The sequence below is a fragment of the Brachypodium distachyon genome, chromosome 4 (genome assembly GCF_000005505.3).
Source record: "Brachypodium distachyon strain Bd21 chromosome 4, Brachypodium_distachyon_v3.0, whole genome shotgun sequence".
NCBI classification, from domain to species: Eukaryota; Viridiplantae; Streptophyta; class Magnoliopsida; order Poales; family Poaceae; genus Brachypodium; species Brachypodium distachyon.
In genome coordinates, this window is record NC_016134.3 from 12,404,674 (window position 1) to 12,424,184 (window position 19,511).

Genomic DNA, 19,511 nt, shown 5'->3' on the forward strand with positions numbered 1-19,511 from the left:
TACATATGCATGACATGTTTGTCGATTCACTTTACATATACACCAAATACTATGCCTTGTACCACAGATGCATATTTTATTTCATTATACCATCCACCACTATAATCATGTTGTCATGTCATATCCATATTATCATACATCCAATTTTATTTTTGCAATTCCACCTTTAATTATAATTCTTGTCATTTTACCCACTCTTCTACCATTATCTTTTATTTTACATGCATTCGACCTTTTGATCATGTCACTGATACTTCCCTACCTTTCCTTCTTTGTTTTCTATAGATGGAGAGCCCACCACCACCCTTTGGCAACGTGCCGCCATTCACCCGCCTCTACTACCCCTCCACGGACGACGAGCAGTTGTTCAGTGCCCCTTTGGCGGCACTGTGTGCGTTCCTCGACCTGCCACCTCCCAGGTTCAGAGGCCAAGTCGAGCCCGCCGTGCCAGAAGGATGGCAGCCTCGGTGGGAGATTGAGGTGAAGATCCGCAGGCATGAGATCACGCCTGCTACTCCGGATATCACTTTCATCGCCCGCTACCCCACCTTCGAGCAAGGCCTTCAGTTCGCCATGCAGTGCGCCTTCACACAGGTGTGCCGGGACTATCGGCACGAGTTTCTCGAGGACTCCCCCTTCCTTCTCTTTGGAAGGTGGAACCATGCATGCTCGGCCGTGGCAACAACCAATGACGAGGATGCGACCCCGGTGACGACCCACTTCAAGAACATGGAGGCAAACACAGTGGACTTAGAGTCTTGCCACGAGCACGAGATGACCAGGGCCGACCTAGCCGAGGAGCAGGCCGGCAAACTATTGGGGGAGAATGCCCAGCTGCAGGAGGACAAGACTGTGTTGGAGAACACTGTCCTCAACATGGGAGGCGCCATAGAGCAGCTGCAGTATGAGAGGGACTAGGCCCGCTACTACTGTGAGCAGTTCCAGGCGTTCATCACAGCCGCCACCGCAGCCGCGACAGCTACTACACCGGCGCCAGACCAGGCCCCACCTTCGCCACAAGATCAGGAGGTAGAACCTCAGGAGGGAGTGCCGATTGAGGAGGAGGAGCCCCAGGAGGTTCACGAGATGGACACCCCTGCCTCCAACACCCGCTCCAAGAGGAAGAGAGCGAACGGGGCCGCGACATCAACCACACCGCCCTAGTCCTAATTGATGCCTGCCAGACTTTATCATTTTCTTTACGTTATTAGTTTTGTGAGTTAGTCATTGACCATACAAGATATGTGTATGGTAATGTAGATCGATTGCTTTTTCCCGTACTCTTTTCTTATGGGCAGTACCCCATCGTGAACTGGTTGTGATTTGAGTTTCCAAAATCTTTTAGGAATGTTTCATTGTGTGATTGAAATATGTTTGAGTTAATGTTTTGTGGGGGCTTAGATATCCTAAGATCTATTCTATCTATTTCCTCGTCTATGCTACCCTAAATAGATGCCTCCGAGACGCCAGAACCCCGCCAACAACGCTGAGGCCGGCAATGCCGAGGTGGACGGAAATGCTGCCACCATGCAGCAATTTCTGGCCGCAAAGACCCGGTTTCTGCAGCTGATTACTCCGCAGATGGCCAACAATAATCAGCAGAACAACAACAACAACAACAACAACCAGCAGCACCACCCATCTCAAGTGGATATGCTAACTAGATTTCTGCGGTTGCACCCACTGATCTTCTCCAGCTCCACTGAGCCCATTATGGCTGACGACTGGCTTCGTTCAGTCAACAAGAATTTGGTCACCATCAACTGCAATGATGAAGAAAAAGTGAGGTTTGCAGCTCACTTGCTTGAAGGACCCGCAGCATCCTGGCGGGAGAATTTCCAGATCACCACCCCCATCGAGAACGTCACCTGGGACATGTTCCAGGAAGCCTTCCGCACCGCCCACATCTCTGCGGGGGTGCTAAGCCTAAAAAAGAAGAAATTTCACAGGCTGCGACAGGGAGGCCGCTCTGTGTCGGAGTATATAGAAGTCTTCAACATGCTGTCCCGCTACGCGCCGGACGATGTGAACACCGATGCCAAGCGCAGGGAGAAGTTCTTGGACGGTCTGAACGACGAGCTGTCGGTTCAACTTGCTGTTGCTTACACCCCCACTTACTAATCCTTGATTGACAAGGCCATCATCCTGGAGAGCAAGCTCACCCAAATGGAGAGCTGCAAGAAGAGACTCCACCAAGAAGGCTCTCACACTGGCCCGCACCAGAAGCAGCGAACCTCCTATGATGGTAGTGGCAGTTCCTCCTTGAGCAGGGACGGGAACCATAACAGCCAGCGCAGTGGAGGTAATGGTCACCACCACCGCCAGGGAAGCCAAGGACACCACCACTAGGGTGGCAATGGGAACCGGCACCATCAGCAGCACCAGCATCAGCATCAGTCCGCTCGCCCAAGGCCCACCAATGGCAACGGCAATGGCAGGAACAACAGCAATAGCCAGAGCAACAATGGTCCCTCTGGTCAGAACCACAACGCAAACAAGGACCTGAGCAAGGTGGAGTGCTTCAAGTGTCACAAGCTGAGACACTATGCCACCAATTGCCTGGAGAACCATGATGGCACTGGGAACAAGCCCAATCTGTTCCAAAAGGGCCACATGAATCACGTGGACGTGGAAGAAATCACCGAGGAACCAGGTATCATACTTGGCACCTTCCATATTAATGCTTTTGAAGTACTAGTTCTATTTGACACTGGTGCATCGCATTCATTCATTTCAAGAGTATTGGTAGAAAGAGGCAAAGTACCCTCTAAGACCATGGCTATACCCATGAAAGTGAACTCACCGGGTGGAACAATGCTAGCAACCCGACACTGCCACCAGCTACCCCTAAGTATTGGGAGACACACTTTTCCCTCTGATCTCATAGTGATAGACTCCCGAGGACTGGACTTAATCCTAGGAATGGACTGGTTGACCCTGTATGAAGGACTAGTAGACTGTGCCCAGAGGACCGTCTCACTTACGTATCCGGATTGAGACTAAGAGTCATCCGGATCAGTGTCAAAACTAGCATCAACGTAACCCTTTACGACGAGCTCTTCGTCACCTCCATAAACGAGAAACATTTCCTTAGTCCTCTTTAGATACTTAAGGATATTCTTAACCGCTGTCCAGTGCTCCATTCCTGGATCACTTTGGTACCTGCTAGTCAAACTAACAACATGAGACATGTCCGGTCTAGTACACAGCATAGCATACATAATAGAGCCTATGGCTGAAGCATAGGGGATACTATTCATCTTTTCTCTATCTTCTGCCGTAGCTGGACACTGAGTCTTACTCAATATCTTACCTTGTAACATGGGCAAGAACCCTTTCTTTGCTTGATCCATTTTGAACTTTTTTAAAACTTTGTCAAGGTATGTACTTTGTGTAAGCCCTATCAGGCGTCTTGTTCTATCTCTATAAATCTTGCTGCCTAATATATAAGGTGCCTCACCAAGGTCTTTCATTGAAAAACTTTTATTCAAATAGCCTTTAACACTTTTAAGAAGTTCTATATCATTTCTGATCAACAATATGTCATCCACATACAGTATCAGAAATGCTACAGAGCTCCCACTCACTTTATTGTAAATACAAGATTCTCCATGAGTTTGGACAAATCCAAAACCTTTGATCACCTCATCAAAACGGAGATTCCAACTCCGAGATGCTTGCTTCAGCCCATAAATGGAACGCTGAAGTTTGCATACCTTATTAGCATCCTTAGGATCGACAAAACCTTTGGGTTGCACCATGTACAACTCTTCCTCAATGTGATCATTAAGGAACGCGGTTTTGACATCCATCTACCAGATTTCATAATCGAAAAATGCAGCCATTGCTAACCTAATCCAAACAGACTTTAGCATCGCTACGGGTGAGAAAGTCTCATGGTAGTCAACTCCTTGAATTTGCCGAAAACCTTTTGCGACAAGTCGAGCTTTCTAGACGGTAATATTACCATCAGCTCAGTTTTCTTCTTAAAAATCCATTTGTTCTCAACGGCCTTTCGGTCATTGGGTAAGTCTACCAAAGTCCATACTTGGTTTTCGTACATGGATCCCATTTCGGATTTCATGACGGCTAACCATTTTTCAGAGTCTAGGCACATCATCGCTTCCTCATAATTCGTAGGTTCATCGTTGTCTAACAACATGACATTCATGACATGATCATTGTGCCACTCAGGAGTGGTACGTGTTCTTGTCGACCTGCGAAGTTCTGTAGTAGTCTCATTCGAAGCTTCATGATCATTATCATTTGCTTCCTCTCCAGCTGGCATAGGCTGCACAGGAACAGTTTCTGGCACCGCGCTACTCTCAAATCCGAGAGAAGGTTCAAGAACCTCGTCAAGTTCTACTTTCCTCCCACTCACTTCTTTCGAAAGAAACTCCTTCTCTGGAAAGGATCCGTTCTTAGCGACAAACACTTTGCCTTCGGATCTGTGATAGAAGGTGTACCCAATTGTTTCTTTACGGTATCCTATGAAGACGCATTTTTCCGACTTGGGTTCGAGCTTATCAGGTTGTAGCCTTTTGACATAAGCGTCGCATCCCCAAACTTTAAGAAATGACAGCTTAGGTTTCTTGCCAAACCATAATTCATACAGTGTCGTTTCAACGGATTTAGATGGTGCCCTATTTAAAGTGAATGCGGCTGTCTCTAATGCATAACCACAAAACAACAGTGGCAAATCAGTAAGAGACATCATAGACCGTACCATATCTAATAAAGTACGATTACGACGTACGGACACACCATTACGTTGTGGTGTTCCAGGCGGCGTAAGTTGTGAAACAATTCCACATTGTCTTAAATGCATGCCAAACTCGTAACTCAAATATTCACCTCCACGATCCGATCATAGAAATTTCATTTTCTTGTTACGATGGTTCTCCACTTCATTTTGAAATTCCTTGAACTTTTCAAATGTTTCAGACTTGTGTTTCATTAAGTAAATATACCCATATCTACTTAAGTCATCGGTGAAGGTTAGGAAATAACGATATCCACCGCGCGTTGTAGCACTCATTGGTCCGCACACATCAGTATGTATGATTTCCAACAAGTCACTCACCCATTCCATTATGCCTGAAAACGGGGTTCTAGTCATCTTACCCATGAGGCATGGTTCACATGTATCAAATGATTCAAAATCAAGTGATTCAAGTAGTCCATCAGAATGGAGTTTCTTCATGCGTTTAATACCAATATGACCTAGACGGCAGTGCCACAAATATGTGGAACTATCATTATCCACTTTGCACCTTTTGGCATTAACATTATGAATATGTGTATCTCTACTATCGAGACTTAATAAAAATAAACCATTCACAACTGGTGCATGACCATAAAAGATATTACTCATATAAATCGAACAACCATTATTCTCTGACTTAAATGAATAACCATCTCGCATTAAACAAGATCCTGATATAATGTTCATGCTCAACGCAGGCACAAAATAACAATTATTAAGGTTTAAAACTAATCTCGAAGGTAAATGTAGAGGGAGCGTGCAAACGGCGATCACATCAACTTTTGATCCATTCCCGTCGCGCATGGTCACCTCATCTCTTGCTAGTCTTCGTTTATTCCATAGCTCCTGTTTCGAGTTACAAATGTGAGCAACTGAACCAGTATCAAATACCCAGGCGCTACTACGAGTACTAGTAAGGTACACATCAATAACATGTATATCAAATATACCTTTGACGTTGCCAGCCTTCTTATTTGCCAAGTACTTGGGGCAGTTACGCTTCTAGTGACCAGTCCCTTGCAGTAGAAGCACTCAGTGTCCGGCTTAGGTCCAGCTTTGGGCTTCTTCGCGGGAGTGGCAACAGTTTTGCCACCCTTCTTGAAGTTTCCCTTCTTTCCCTTTGCCTTCTTGAGACTGGTGGTCTTATTGACCATCAAAACCTCATGTTCCTTCTTGATTTCCACCTCCACGGTTTTTAACATCGCGAGGAGCTGAGGAAGTGTCCTATCCATCCCTTGCATATTGTAGTTCACCACAAAGCTTTTATAGCTAGGTGGTAGTGACTGAAGAACCCGGTCAATGCCTAATTCATTAGGAATCCCAATTCCCTATTGTCTCAGGCGGTCGGCGTACCCAGACATTCTGAGCACGTGCTCGCTAACGGAGCTGTTCTCCTCCATCTTGCAGTTAAAGAATTTTTCGGAGGCTTCATACCTCTCCGCACGGGTTTGGGTCTGAAACAAAGTATTCAGTTCCCCAATCATAACAAATGCCGTGTGGTGCTCAAAGCGCTTTTGGAGCTCAGGTTCCATACCAAGCAAGAGGCCGCACCTAACTGCATTGTGGTCCTCAGATTGAGTCAGCCAGACGTTCCTAACGTCAGCAGACTCAGTTGTTGCGGGTTCTGCACCAAGCGCTGCATCAAAAACATAGACCTTTTTGGCAACTTCGAGGATAATCCTCACATTACGGAACCAGTCCGTAAAGTTGCTTCCATTGGATTTCAGTTTATCTTTCTCTAGGAGAGTATTCATATTGAACGTAGTACGATCCATTGATCTATAGCACATTTGCAAAGACAATTAGAGTATGTTCATGATAATTAGTTCAAGCTAATCAAATTACTAATGAACTCCCACTAAAATCAACATCCCTCGGGTTGTTTAGTGACACATGATCCAAATCCGCTACACCAAGTCCGATCATCACGTGAGATGGAGTAGCTTTAATGGTGAACATCAGCATGTTGATCATATCATTCATATGACTCATGTTTAACCTTTCGGTTCCTTGTGTTCCGAGGCGATGTCTGTACATGCTAGGCTCGTCAAGTTAACCAAAGTATTTCTGCATGTGTAAAACTAGCTTACACCCGTTGTATGCGAACTTAGAGTTTATAACACCCGATCATCACGTGGTGTTTCAAAACGACGAACTTTTGCAACGGTGCATACTAAGGGATAACACATTATTATCTTGATATTAATAATGAGGGATCATCTTATAATGCTACCGTCGTCAACTAAGCAAAATAAGATGCATAAAAGGGATAAGCATCACATGCATAAATAATGTGACATGATATGGCTTTTTTTTCATGTGCCTTTGATCTCCATCTCCAAAGCACGGGCATGATCTCCATCATCACCAGCCTGTCGCCTACGTCCTCGGGCGTCAAGTATAGTTGCCTCCACCAACTATTGCTACTACTAGCGATAAAATAAAGCAATTATATGGCGATTAAAACATTGACACGAAGGTCATACAATAATTAATGAGACAACCATACGGCTCCTGCCGGTTGCCAAACTCATCGACATGCAAGTCGAGAAATATTACAAAACATGATCATCTCATACATCAAATATATCATATCATATCATATCTTGGCCATACCACATCACATGCCCCTGCAAAAACAAGTTACACGCTTCTACTTTGTTGTTGCATGTGTTTACGTGGCTTTACGGGCTGCACTAAAAGAACCGTTCTTACTTACGCAAAATCCACAACGGTGATATACAAATTGCTTATTAACCATATAGGCCTTCCATTGAAAATCAGATTTCAACTATAGTGGGAGAGACAGACACCCGCCAGCCGCATACGCAATACAAGTTGCATGTCAATTGCGGAACCGGTCTCTTGTGCGATGACAAGTAAGGTTGGTCCAACCCGCTTCATCCCACTATCCCACAAAATCCAAAAGTGCACAAAAGAGGTAGCAACCTGAACATCAACGCCCAGAACCAAGTTGTGTTCTACTCGTACAAAACAGAGATCCAGCTGAGGGCTTGGTGTGTCCTCTCCCCCTGCCCCTCCCCTCTATTTATATACGGGGTGATTGCCAGGGTTTGCTCCTCCTCCAAGAAGAGGCTAGGGCCGGCCAAGGGAGTCCCAGAAGGATTCCTCCTTCTGCCCGGCCTCCCCCCACGTACGTGACTTCCACGTACGGTGGAGTCCCCACGTTTCCTCTCTTTCCCCCTAATGGGCCTAGGCCCACTAGGGGATAACTAATTAGATTGCTCTAATTAATTATTATTGAGGCCCAATTAAATTCTCAGGAATATTCTGGAACATTCCAGAACCTTTTGAGAACTTCCGGAACCTTCTAGAACATTCCTGGTCCATACCGGAAAATATCCCGAACTTTTCCGAAACCCTGAAACAGCTTTCCCATATATAACTCTTTATCTCCGGACCATTCCGAAGCTCCTCGTGATGTCCTGGATCCCATCCGAGACTCCGAATCATAATTCGATATCACCATCTTTTATCTCATCAAACCCTAGCGACATTAAGCGTTAAGTGTGTGACCCTACGAGTTCGAGAACATGTGGACATGACCGAGACACCTCTTTGATCAATAACCAATAGCGGGACCTGAATGTCCATAATGGTTCCCACATATTCCACGAAGATCTCATCGACTGAACCACGATGTCGAGGATTCAATTAATCCGGTATTCAATTCTTTTTGTCTCGCGGTATATTACTTGCCCGAGATTTGATCGTCGGTATCACCATACCTAGTTCAATCTCGTTACCGGCAAGTTCTCTTTACTCGTACTGCAATATAATATCCCATGACTAAACACATTAGTCACATGCTTGCAAGCTCATTTGGATGATATATCACCGAGTGGGCCCAGAGATATCTCTCCGTCACATGGAGTGACAAATCCCAGTCTTGATCCATACAACCCAACAAGCACCTTCCGAGATACCTGAAGAATACCTTTATGATCACCCAGTTACGAGATGACGGTTGATGTCCACAAAGTATTCTTCCGGTACTAGGGAGTGGCATGATCTCATGGTCTAAGGAAATGATACTTGACATATTAAAAGCATTAGCAATTTAAACTTAAGTGACACGATCAAAAGTTATGCTTAGGTTTGGGTCCGTCCATCACATCATTCTCCTAATGACATGACCTCGTTATTAAATGACAACACATGTCCATGGTTAGGAAACCTTAACCATCTTTTAATTAACAAGCTAATCTAGTTGAGGCGTATTAGGAACACGGTATTTGTTTATTTATCCACACATGTATTTAGTTTCCTGTTAATACAATTATAGCATGGATAATAAACATTTATCAAGAACAAGGAAATATGATAATAACATATTTATTATTGCCTCTAGGGCATATTTCCAACCGTCCAGTGGCGGGTACTTTGCCTGCCACTGATGTACTCCACGCACTTTTCGGATGGTGCCGGAGGGATTTACAGTGGTGGTTTGTAGGTCTTCGGTGGCGGGTATTTTACCCGCCATTGGTGATCTCGTTCCAGCAGTGGCGGGTATTTTACCTGCCACCGATGCTAAAACCTCCAGTGACGCAGAGTTGGTGGTGGACGTGATCACCGCCACCAACCCCATTTTTTGACCGCCACTGGAGGGGTTTTCTGAAGCAGTGCACGGGCCCTATACTCCCCACCTTCGAAGATCCGGTGGCCGGCCTCGTGAAGTGCTCGGGTCAGATAATGGCCGATCGTCCGGAGAGATCATCCACGGGAGCAGCAAAGAAAGAGTTACTGCTTGATTTAGCTTTTTTATTTCACTTTGAAGCAACGAGGGAATTTCTGCCTCCAGATCTGGCTTTGATTTAGGTTGTACAATTCTTCGTTCATCAATTCTTTGTAGTTTCATTGTTTTTTGCGGACCAAATTTGACTTGGGATGTGGATTTGGAATTTTGATTTACTAGATTCCATGTTGGACTGAAAATTAAACAGATTGGAATGGATGCAATATGTGAAACCAAAATATGTGACTCCCCTTTTTTTTAGAATTGTTATAATCCAAATTCTCTGCTTTTTCTCACACTGCAAATCACCGGTTAAAACCTTTTCCCGCTAGGATCGGAAATCCTGTCTTGTTGCTTCCGGCTGCGTACACCCTGGTTTGGCTTCTGGATTCCTCGGGGCATTAAGATGACCAAGTAGAGGTAGTTTGTAGGATGCCGGTGCTAAAAACATGAGAAGGGACCCTCGAATCATGGAATCATGACCGTGCGAACTGCAAAAACAGTTGCCGTCCATCAAATTAGGAGGCTGATTAGTAAGTGATTTGAGAGCAAGAATTTTTGTTGCATGAGAGAAATGAGGCCTCAATAAATATTAGGGCTGGTGTAAGATCTACTAGTATAGTTTAATTGAAAAGCATGCGGTTACTGGATTGTGACTTGTGAGTACCAAGTTATGTTTAGGGAAAAGTAAAGATGGGGTGAGCGTGGGTGTGGGTGCTATCCTGTACCAACCCAGGATGGCCAGTGGTGGAACAGCCTGAAAAATATCCTGTGTCAGCTCAGGACGATGACAATATAACTTGGGCCAAACTAGCGCATTAAATACCAACTTGTGTCAGATCTGTCAGTGTGAATACCACGCCCTACGGAAAGGATGCCAATAGGACCAGGCCCAAGAGAGCTGTGCGATCGGAAATTGGTTGGTCCCGATACCGAGCCAAACAGCATTTTCGCAACTCCCGATGCTCGATCGAGCTTGTTATACGGCTCGGTAGTCTGATCAGTTACACTCCGCAGCTATCATTTGTAACAGTGCAAATGTGAGGTTGTACGAGATGCTCGGGCTTCTATAAAAATTGGAGCAATTTGACAGCCAGACAGTAAGAACGGTGCATGCACTTAACTCCCATAGGGACTCATGTACATACAACTCACACAACTAATTAAACACCCGAACCACCTACTCTTCGTGGGCATTATTAAGCATTATTAGCCAAGACGACAAGTTCGAACAGAGATGAGTCAGAGCCCAGGCCTTGTTTTGTTTCTGTTTAACCTGTAGTATGCATGCCGGTCTCTGATCTGCTTGGAAAATGTGTTTACGATCTTATAAATATTAGGGTTCAGAACGTAGTGGCTTTTAACTAATTGTTATACGGCTAATTTGCGATTAATTAGAGTCCTCCCTCTTGGCATTTCTCATGCTCTGGTACGTAGTGGCCTTTAACTAATTGCTGCATGCATGCGCCCACTTGCATTTATCCATTAACCTTAATTTCTTGAGGACTGGTCCTAGTGCATGCATGCCCACTTCTCCAGATCGAATCCAGCTAACTTAATACTGTATGTAGTAGGTCGGTCAGTTGGCTTGCGCGTCCAGATTTGTCTTTTGTCCAGTCGAAGAGACAGTGTCTTTCCCGCCTACACATGAATATTTGGATTGACGTGGGCAGAAAGATAACGTGCAGATTTCTTTTTTTCAAAACGGATCGATAGATGCACGTACACAGCCGGCCATGATAACGTGAAGATCTAGTTAGCGAAGAACGATAACTTGAGTTGTGGCCGTCTCGACAGAGAAAGGCTAGGGGTTTTGTGTTACAATTGGCTTTTTGTGGGTTCTTGCACTACGGAAAAACGTGATGTTGTATGCATCGATCGATACACACAACCATGATAACGTGAAGATCTAATTAGCGAAGAAAGATAACTTGAGTTGTGGCCATCTCGACAGAGAAGGGCTAGGTGTTTTGCGCTACAATTGTCTTTCTGTGGGCTCCTGTCTTGCTTGAGAGGGTTTTGAACTTGCCTGGTCTACTTGCGTGGTCTTATCTCCTTGATATATATACACGTGGGATGACGGTGATTTCCTCCTCTCTGAGTAGGGCTCCATGTATTCCTACCCGTAGAACTCGATCTTGTCCCTAGCCTTTCCAAGTATCAACACAGATGCAAGGCTTCCTTCTGAACCTGGGGCTGTATCCCACCTAGGTTTCCGTGCACGTCCCTCTTCATGTAATATATCTGGGCATTATATAACATATATATATTGTGTATTTATATGGTGCCAAAACTATGGTTCGTCATGTTTTATCAAATAGAAATAAAAACATCTTCTGGTGTAGAATTTAATATAAGCTATATTTTGCCCCCACAAATATATATTTCAGAAATATATTAAATACAGGTTTGTTATATCTAAGTCGCTTGATTTTTAGTTAGAGATATAATTGATTTGCTCAACCATTGGATCTTAATCGTGTTTTCAGATTCAGGCAAACGACGGAGAATAGGAAGTAGGGATGACAACTAATCTAACAGCTATAATAACAATTAAGATTTAAGCCTTTTTTTCCGCTTAAATATCAGAGATATAACCGCACCTATTAAATAATACATAACTGGATTAGATACTGCACTACACTTGGATACGAGATTGCCACTTGCGAGGAGTACGTAGTACGTATTTAATTAAGCTTAAAGATACAGGCAGTGGCCCACCGGGAACTATATATAGCTGTTGCATAGCAACCTGCAAAACCTTTTTATTATTTGTAAATCCATGTGTGTGTGTGTGGGTGGGTGGGGGGGTGGGGGGGCAGAGCATATGTTCTCATTATTATTATAGAGAGAGGTTAGGTTAGCGGACAGTTCAATACGAAGGAGAAACGTAAGTGTAGTTAAGCTTAGCAGCAAATATACTCCCCAGCCACTGTTGAAGGCGGTCGGACGGCGAAAACCAAGCCACACGCAGAGCTAGCTCCATGGACGTTCCAGGTACGTATTTTGCATATCTACGTAGTAAGCTAGCCAAATATATGTATATCTTCTGTCGGCCCAAGCTGCCGATCCTGTCGCCGTCGTCGTGCTCGCCTGTGCCCATGACACCGTCGAGTACTGTGCTTCGTCAGGAACCGTGTTCAACCTCGGTCTAGTGAGGACGAACACGGTTGTTGCAGTACTGCCTCCGTATAAAGTGCATTTCGATCTCACTAGATTGTCACTAATCTAGTGAGGACGAACACGTGTCATTAATCTCTGAAACCAACCAAGTAAACTGACAGGTGGTAATTCGATCGGTATAAGTTCAGCGGAAACTTTATAATCAAGTTTGTCGATCTTGGTGGGCAGATCTGCTAGTAGTGCATGTCGTGAACTAAGATTGTGGATCATTTGTTTTTCAGGGAATAGACCGGTACTGCACGATGGTGCCGATTACGGGATAACAGAGTCGTTGAGCGGATCTATAGATGATCAAGGTACGAGAAAGAGATCGAAAGACAGCAAACTCACGCCAAAACTTATATACTCTTTCCGTCCAACAAAGGATGTCTCAAATTTGACCAAATTTGAATGCATTTATAAACTAAGTCATGTCTAGATACATCTAATTTTTAATAAACTTGAGACATCTTTTATTGGACGGAGGGACTACTAATCTTCGGCTCCATGCATGTTTCGATCGGTCGCTGCAGGGGCAATTGCGCCGGCAGCACAGGAAGGGGACGAAGAAGAAGATGAATCCCTGATAACAGAGTCGTTGAGCGCATCTATAGATGATCAAGGTACGAGAAAGAGATCGAAAGACACCAAACTCACGCCAAAACTTATATACTCCCTCCGTCCAACAAAATATGTCTCAAATTTGTCAAAATTTAGATCTATCTAGACATGACTAGTGTATAAATGCATTAAAATTTAATGACATCCTTATTTATTTGTTGGACGGAGGAAGTACTAATCTTCCGTTCCATGCATGTTTCGGTCGCTGCAGGGGCAATTGCTCCGGCAGCACAGGAAAGGGACGAAGAAGATAAATCCCTGATAACAGAGATCCTAACAATTTCTCCGGCCAAGTCGCTGGACACTAGGGTGGCGTGCCTGATTGCGTGGGCCAGCGACGACATCGACCGCGTGAATTATTTCGAACCAAGCATGGTCCGCATCGGCCCATTCCACCGCCAGGATCCATCTCAACAATCAGCTGACAGGATGGAGCAGAAGAAGAAGCGGGTACTCCCGGGCTTGCTCGCCAGCAACGAACAAGACGAAGCAGGACGTCGAGAGGAGCTGAGGAGCCACCTGGAAGCCATGGAGAGCGTGGAGCGCGTTGCACGGCGGTGCTACAACAGGAGCTTCGGCTGGATGACGAGCAAGGAGTACGCTCACATGCTGCTGCTGGACGGCTGCTTCCTCTACTCACGCTTCGTCTCCGCCGCCGGCATCGGCGACGACATCGCCGTCGACCGCGACGTCATCTTCCTCCTGGAGAACCAGATACCTTTCTTCGTCCTGGAGGAAATCCACCGGCAGTTAATCAAAACCGGAAGAGTCCAGGATACCAGTCCAGGTGCAGTCCTCGATGAGGTCGCCAAGCGCGTCCGACGAGTGCTGCAGCGCAATAACTACATCGCACTCGGCAATGTTAACGTACCATCGTCGCATCCATCTCCATGCCATCTTCTCCACCTGCTCTACATGTACTTCACGCCTACTCTCGGGAGGGTCCCTGCCACTCCAGCGCCTGCAGGTCGACCAGGTTCAATTGCTTGGTTCATCAGCATCGTCGACACCAATGGCAACCGAGCAGGGCCGCCGTTGCAGGGGCAACCTACCAACAACAACAACAACAACAACACTAGTGACCCCGTACTGCCCCAGGTTCGTTGGCGCACGGCGACACAGTACTACGCCGCCGGTGTGGGGTTCGTCAAGCGGAAGCTCGGCGACCAAGGGGCGCGCTGCATCCTGGACGTGGAGCTCACTGTCGGATGGCTCACAGGAGGCACGCTCCACGTCCCTTGCCTGACCATCGACATCAACACCTTCAGGATGCTGCGCAACATGGTGGCCCTGGAGCAGAAGAGCCTGCAGCAGACGTCTCAGAGTTCCCACGTCACCGCCTACTGCCTCTTCTTGTCGCAGATCGCCGGCACCAAGGAGGACGTGGAGCTGCTCGTCTCCAAGGGCATCATCGCGCATCTGCTCAGGAGCATCGACGACGTCGCCCAAGGCCTCGCGGGGCTCTGCAGCGCCGTCGTCTTTGACGTCGACAACCCGGACCTCAACTACCTCAGTTCCAAGCACAAGGCGCTTGAGCCGCTCTACCACAGCAACTGGGGGAGGGCCATTGCGTGGCTGTGGCACGTCAAGTGCGATAACCCTTTGAAGGCGCTGGCAGTCCTGGCTGCTGTTGTCGTCAGCATAGTCACCGTGCTGCAGTTGGTTTTTGCAGGACTCAGCTACGGCAGAGGCAACTAAAGTTTCTTATTGGGACACATACTGACAAACATGACCAGAGAAACTCTTAAGCTATCTCATTTGCAATTGCACCTTGGCACACTTGAAATTGCTAAAGTAAAAGCACTGCAATTGAAATTTAAATGCAGTGCAATTCCACCCTAATGGTACTGATTAAGCACTAAAGTCCAGAAAAAGTCTTACCTTGTTCAGTAAATGGCTTGGTGGTAATTAAGTAAAAAAGGCAAATGACACAAATAATTGCATTTCAACAAAGAATAATACCAGAAAACCATGACAAATTGGCCCTATTGCTAGCCTTTTTCCGAATAGGTGAATGATCTAATTGGTGAATCTTTTGCCTCTATATGAACATCAGACCAAAAACTATTAGAATTACAGAAAGGACACGTAAACGATGAAGCATTTTAAAACAGAAAGAAAATAAGCTTCAAAGGACAGGTTATGTTGTATTGATCAGTACCATTAATCAGAATAGAGAAGTTGCATACTAACACACTTATGTTGTAGTGATCAAATCAGTTTCCGTGTGATCGCCAAATGAATACGCACCCTAAACAAAACAAACAAAGAGGCAGTGTTTAGTGGGGTAAGATGGAAGTTCATGAATTAACAACTAAGCATCCCGTTGTCTCATCTTAGTGGGGTAAGATGCAAGTATATAACATACATTTTCGTTTCTGCACTATTGGGGATTTTAGTGTTCGACAGCAAAACTACTCGTGAACCATTCAGGTTGTCAAGAGACTGTATACCATAACTCAGGAGTTCATCAATTAGATTGTTGTGGTACTCCGATCCCTTGGGATTGACAGCTCCTCGACCATCTACGTGGGTAACAATGGATTGCAAATAACCAAATCAGTTAGTTGCTGGACAACTTTCTGAAACAAATTATTAAGCATGTGTAGTGGTTCTACTGATCCTTTCAGTAAAGCCTAATTACCGGGAATAAGCCAAAGCCGGACGTTGGAAAATCAGTACGCATCAAGGCCCATCTCACTCCGAAATAAAATCCTTCTCATTAGATACAACATCGCTGTCACCCATAATTTTCTGCACACAAAACCCATGAACACAAAAATTATAATAAACATCTTAAAACAGCGAGCACATATAAAACAACTTAATCTGTGTTGTAAGCATTTCAAAGCATTTATGAAAACATAACCTATAGGCCAAAAAACTACATCGAATACGAATGAACCTATTATATTTGTACCCATATTTGTAAGCCAAATATGACACCCTGCTAACCAAAAGACACCAAATGAACACTTTGTACTAAAGGGCTGTTTGGTTTGAGCCCACAATTGCCTTGCCAAATATTTGGTTGCCAAAATATTGGTTGAGGTTTTGCTTGCCCATGATTTGGCCAACTTTGGCCAAAAAAATAAACTAGAGTTGGTAGTGAGGAATTGGCTTGCCAAAAATTGGCTTTGATCCAAACAAGGACCAAATCTTGGTCAACGACCAAAACTTTGGTAGGGCATGATTTGGCCACCATCCAAACATACCCTAAGGCCAAAAGTTAGACCCATAAATTACCAGTCAAAATCAACAGAAAATTAGACATAAAAAATAGTCAGACATTGATCATTACACATCAAGGAACTTATCGGCATCATATCAACCATATTAACACTTCCAGTACAGTCTGGATGAAAAGCATAAATGAGTCTGACCATGAAATAGGGTAAAAATGGGTAAATACCCTACTACAGCTAGCAGGCCTTCAAAAATGCTCCACCACAACTGCGAGAACACAAGCAAAAATCATCGCCAGACTACAGATTCCTGCTGTTCCTGTTCATGCTAGCTATACAAGCAAAAAATCGTCACCACGGGAGTAAGACCAGACTACAGATGGGTACATGCTGTTCCCATTCATGATACACGGGATGGACGAGCACACACACGCCAAATCAAACAGCCATCCCCGCAGCAAACCAAAATCGTGAGATTAGACCCCCAAAACACGAGCGAGCAAGCAACAACACCGATTCTGCCCCAGACAAAATAAACAAACAAATCACCGGACGGAGGCAAGCTCGGAATCATATCTCCTGTCTCCGCCTCTTTCCTAACCAGAACGAGCAAGCAACAACTACCTATCTTGTACATTTCGCCGGACCTCTAAAGGCAGAAATTCGCCGATGCATCGGAGCAGAAAGGGTGGGAGCGAGCGACTCCACGGAGCAGCACGACAGAAAGGGGGAGCAACTCACCGGAGGCGCGAGCAGACTTCGCCGGCAACGGGCAGAGTTCCAAAAATCGCTTCCCCTCTCCTCCTCGCCCAGAAATTGTCGCCGCTGAGGAGGTTCCCCGCGAGATCTTGCAGAGCGGAGAAGAGGCGCGCCCCGGCGGCCCCGGGATCGAGCCGGAGATGATCCCCGGTGCGGTCCCTTTCTCCCGTAGGCCGGCGCGCCCCGATCGTCCGCGCCGTCGCGCCGGCCGTCGAGCAGAAGCCCCAGCGCCGTCCTCTCCGCCCGACAAAATGGGGAAAAGCCAGAAGAAGCGTGCGAGCCTGCGAGGTCTTGCGAGGTGGCGGTCGTAGGAAATGAAGAAAAACTACAGCAAAAATCGACACTGATCTTGATGCGTTCCAGGGTTCACAAATCGTCTGGTTTTCAAAAAACAAAACAGCCACCTGTGCACTGGCAAATCAGCAGAGATAATGTGTGATGCGCTTTCTTTGTCGAGAACTTGAACTGCTAGGTGATGCCTGTCACAGTCACTTTGAGGCTGGTCGTAGCATAGCCGTCGACTAAGCAAATCGTAACGTCGACTAAGCAAATCGTAACGAGGGAAGAGAGGACTGTGATAACTAAACATGTTACCATAACATCACACAAATCAAAACAAGATGAGTCTACAACATAATAAATGACACAATGTATGACACCACATATATGTTACTACTCACTATGGAGGTAATAACTTAGAATAGTAACAAAGACATGTTACTATGACCAGCCTGAGAGGTGTTATGTGGGTCTCATGTCGCCCAACTCTGTCGATGGTTGGACAGGCGGCACTGCTTTCCCACCACAACGCAGTAAATGAGGTCTGTCACAGGGGCATTTCGATTGTCGTGCTTTTGTCGCGGGATGCAAGGGCATTTCGATTGTCGTGTTTTATAAGGTTTGGGGTTTGACGAATGGGGAGGTGGAAGCTTATATATCTATAATCGTTGTAAATTAATTCTCACTAAGAGTCATTTAATGTTTGCAACCTCAACATGCAAATTGTTCCACATCAAAGTTATCCCCACTAAACTTAACATGCAAAGTGTCAACATCATCAAGTTGGTTCCCGTTAATACCATAAAATTAATCCCACTAGAGATCATTTAATGTTTGGAAGGGGCACTAGGGGTATTGTCCCCTAAAGTATTTGGTGAAAAATTCCCCACCATCAAATACTCTGAAATACCCTTCCCAGAAAATATACTGCGATCTCTTTTCTCAAATGTGTTGTTTGGTAGGCAGGTAATTCATCACTTCATCACAAAATCTCAGACAACAATTCAATAAAAATCTAAATTATTACAACTTCAGCTTGGAATACTTTTTTCAAAACAATAGTCCACAAAGTACTAGCAGCACACAGACAATACTGACGGTCTAATCAGCTCTCAAAAAATGGCATTTGCGTTGCTGCCAATCCTAGGCCAAAGGTCAACACACTCCTTTGCCAACGGGTCCAGTGATAGATGATCCTGCAAAGGATGAATAACACCAAAATTACTAGCAGTTCAATGTGAAAAGTTGCCTTATGTAACAGCGACCAAGTTTGATGCCATAAAGTTTCGAAGTGCACGACAGGTAAAAATATGAAACTCTGAAGATGCACGTGGTTTTTAAAATGTACCAACAACTCAGCTTAAATTACAGATACTTGATCCTTCAAAAAAAATACAGATAATCGAGATTCATGGTCGTTGATCGACTTTCGATTGAGACTAGTATTCCAGATTGAATTTCCCAACTAGTATTCTAGATTCAGACTATAGAAACAGCATGGATCATACTTGGGGCACTAGTATTCCATATGGAATGCTTCAGATTATCTAATTCTACTACTGAGCTTCAAACCAATTTAATAGGGAATAATCTAAGAACACCAGAATCACTAGGAATGAGTAGAGTATAGTAGTCATTAGGCAACATAATTAATCACATGCCCAAAAGAAAGAACACAGTACTATCTGCAATCAATCCAAACAACGCACAATGCAATTTTAAGCTGTTACGTTTTGCATCACTACAACAAAGATTCATCGCTAGCCAGTATTTGCTCAGGTGCTAAATTTGACTGAGGCGCAGGCGGCTGTGGAAGAAGGCGGTGCTGGGGCTGGCCAGAGGCGGGGATGGGAGGAGAATCAAGATTAAGGCCTTAATCAGGAGGGCAACAGCAGAGGAAATGGTAGATCCAGACAAGGAGAAGAAGACCTCGTCTCGCTACTGCTTGCCATCCCTGACCACGACGCCGTCGAGTAGATCGACG

General features: G+C 45.2%; 1 protein-coding gene and 1 long non-coding RNA gene across 4 annotated transcripts; one reads left to right on the forward strand and one right to left on the reverse strand.

Annotated features, from left to right (window-relative positions):
• The first annotated feature begins 12,380 nt into the window (after positions 1–12,380).
• LOC104584923 lies at positions 12,381–15,125 on the forward strand. 2 transcript variants are annotated; one of them, XM_024462868.1, is made up of 4 exons: positions 12,381–12,518; positions 12,926–13,000; positions 13,217–13,306; positions 13,516–15,125. In XM_024462868.1, the coding sequence occupies exons 1-4, from the start codon at positions 12,506–12,508 to the stop codon at positions 15,000–15,002; spliced, it is 1,665 nt and encodes a 554-aa protein (XP_024318636.1). In that variant the 5' UTR covers positions 12,381–12,505; the 3' UTR covers positions 15,003–15,125. The 2 variants fall into 2 exon arrangements, with proteins under 2 accessions (XP_024318636.1, XP_010239049.3); XM_010240747.3 differs by lacking the exon at positions 13,217–13,306.
• Positions 14,825–17,672, reverse strand: LOC104584471. Of its 2 annotated transcripts, XR_002966009.1 has the most exons (5): positions 17,231–17,672; positions 15,949–16,058; positions 15,758–15,829; positions 15,466–15,555; positions 14,825–14,957 (listed from the first exon to the last, which is right to left on the reverse strand). It is a non-coding gene; the product is annotated as an uncharacterized LOC104584471 (long non-coding RNA). The 2 variants fall into 2 exon arrangements; XR_732178.3 differs by lacking the exon at positions 14,825–14,957 and having other exon boundaries at positions 15,277–15,555; positions 17,231–17,668.
• Positions 17,673–19,511: the final 1,839 nt, after the last annotated feature.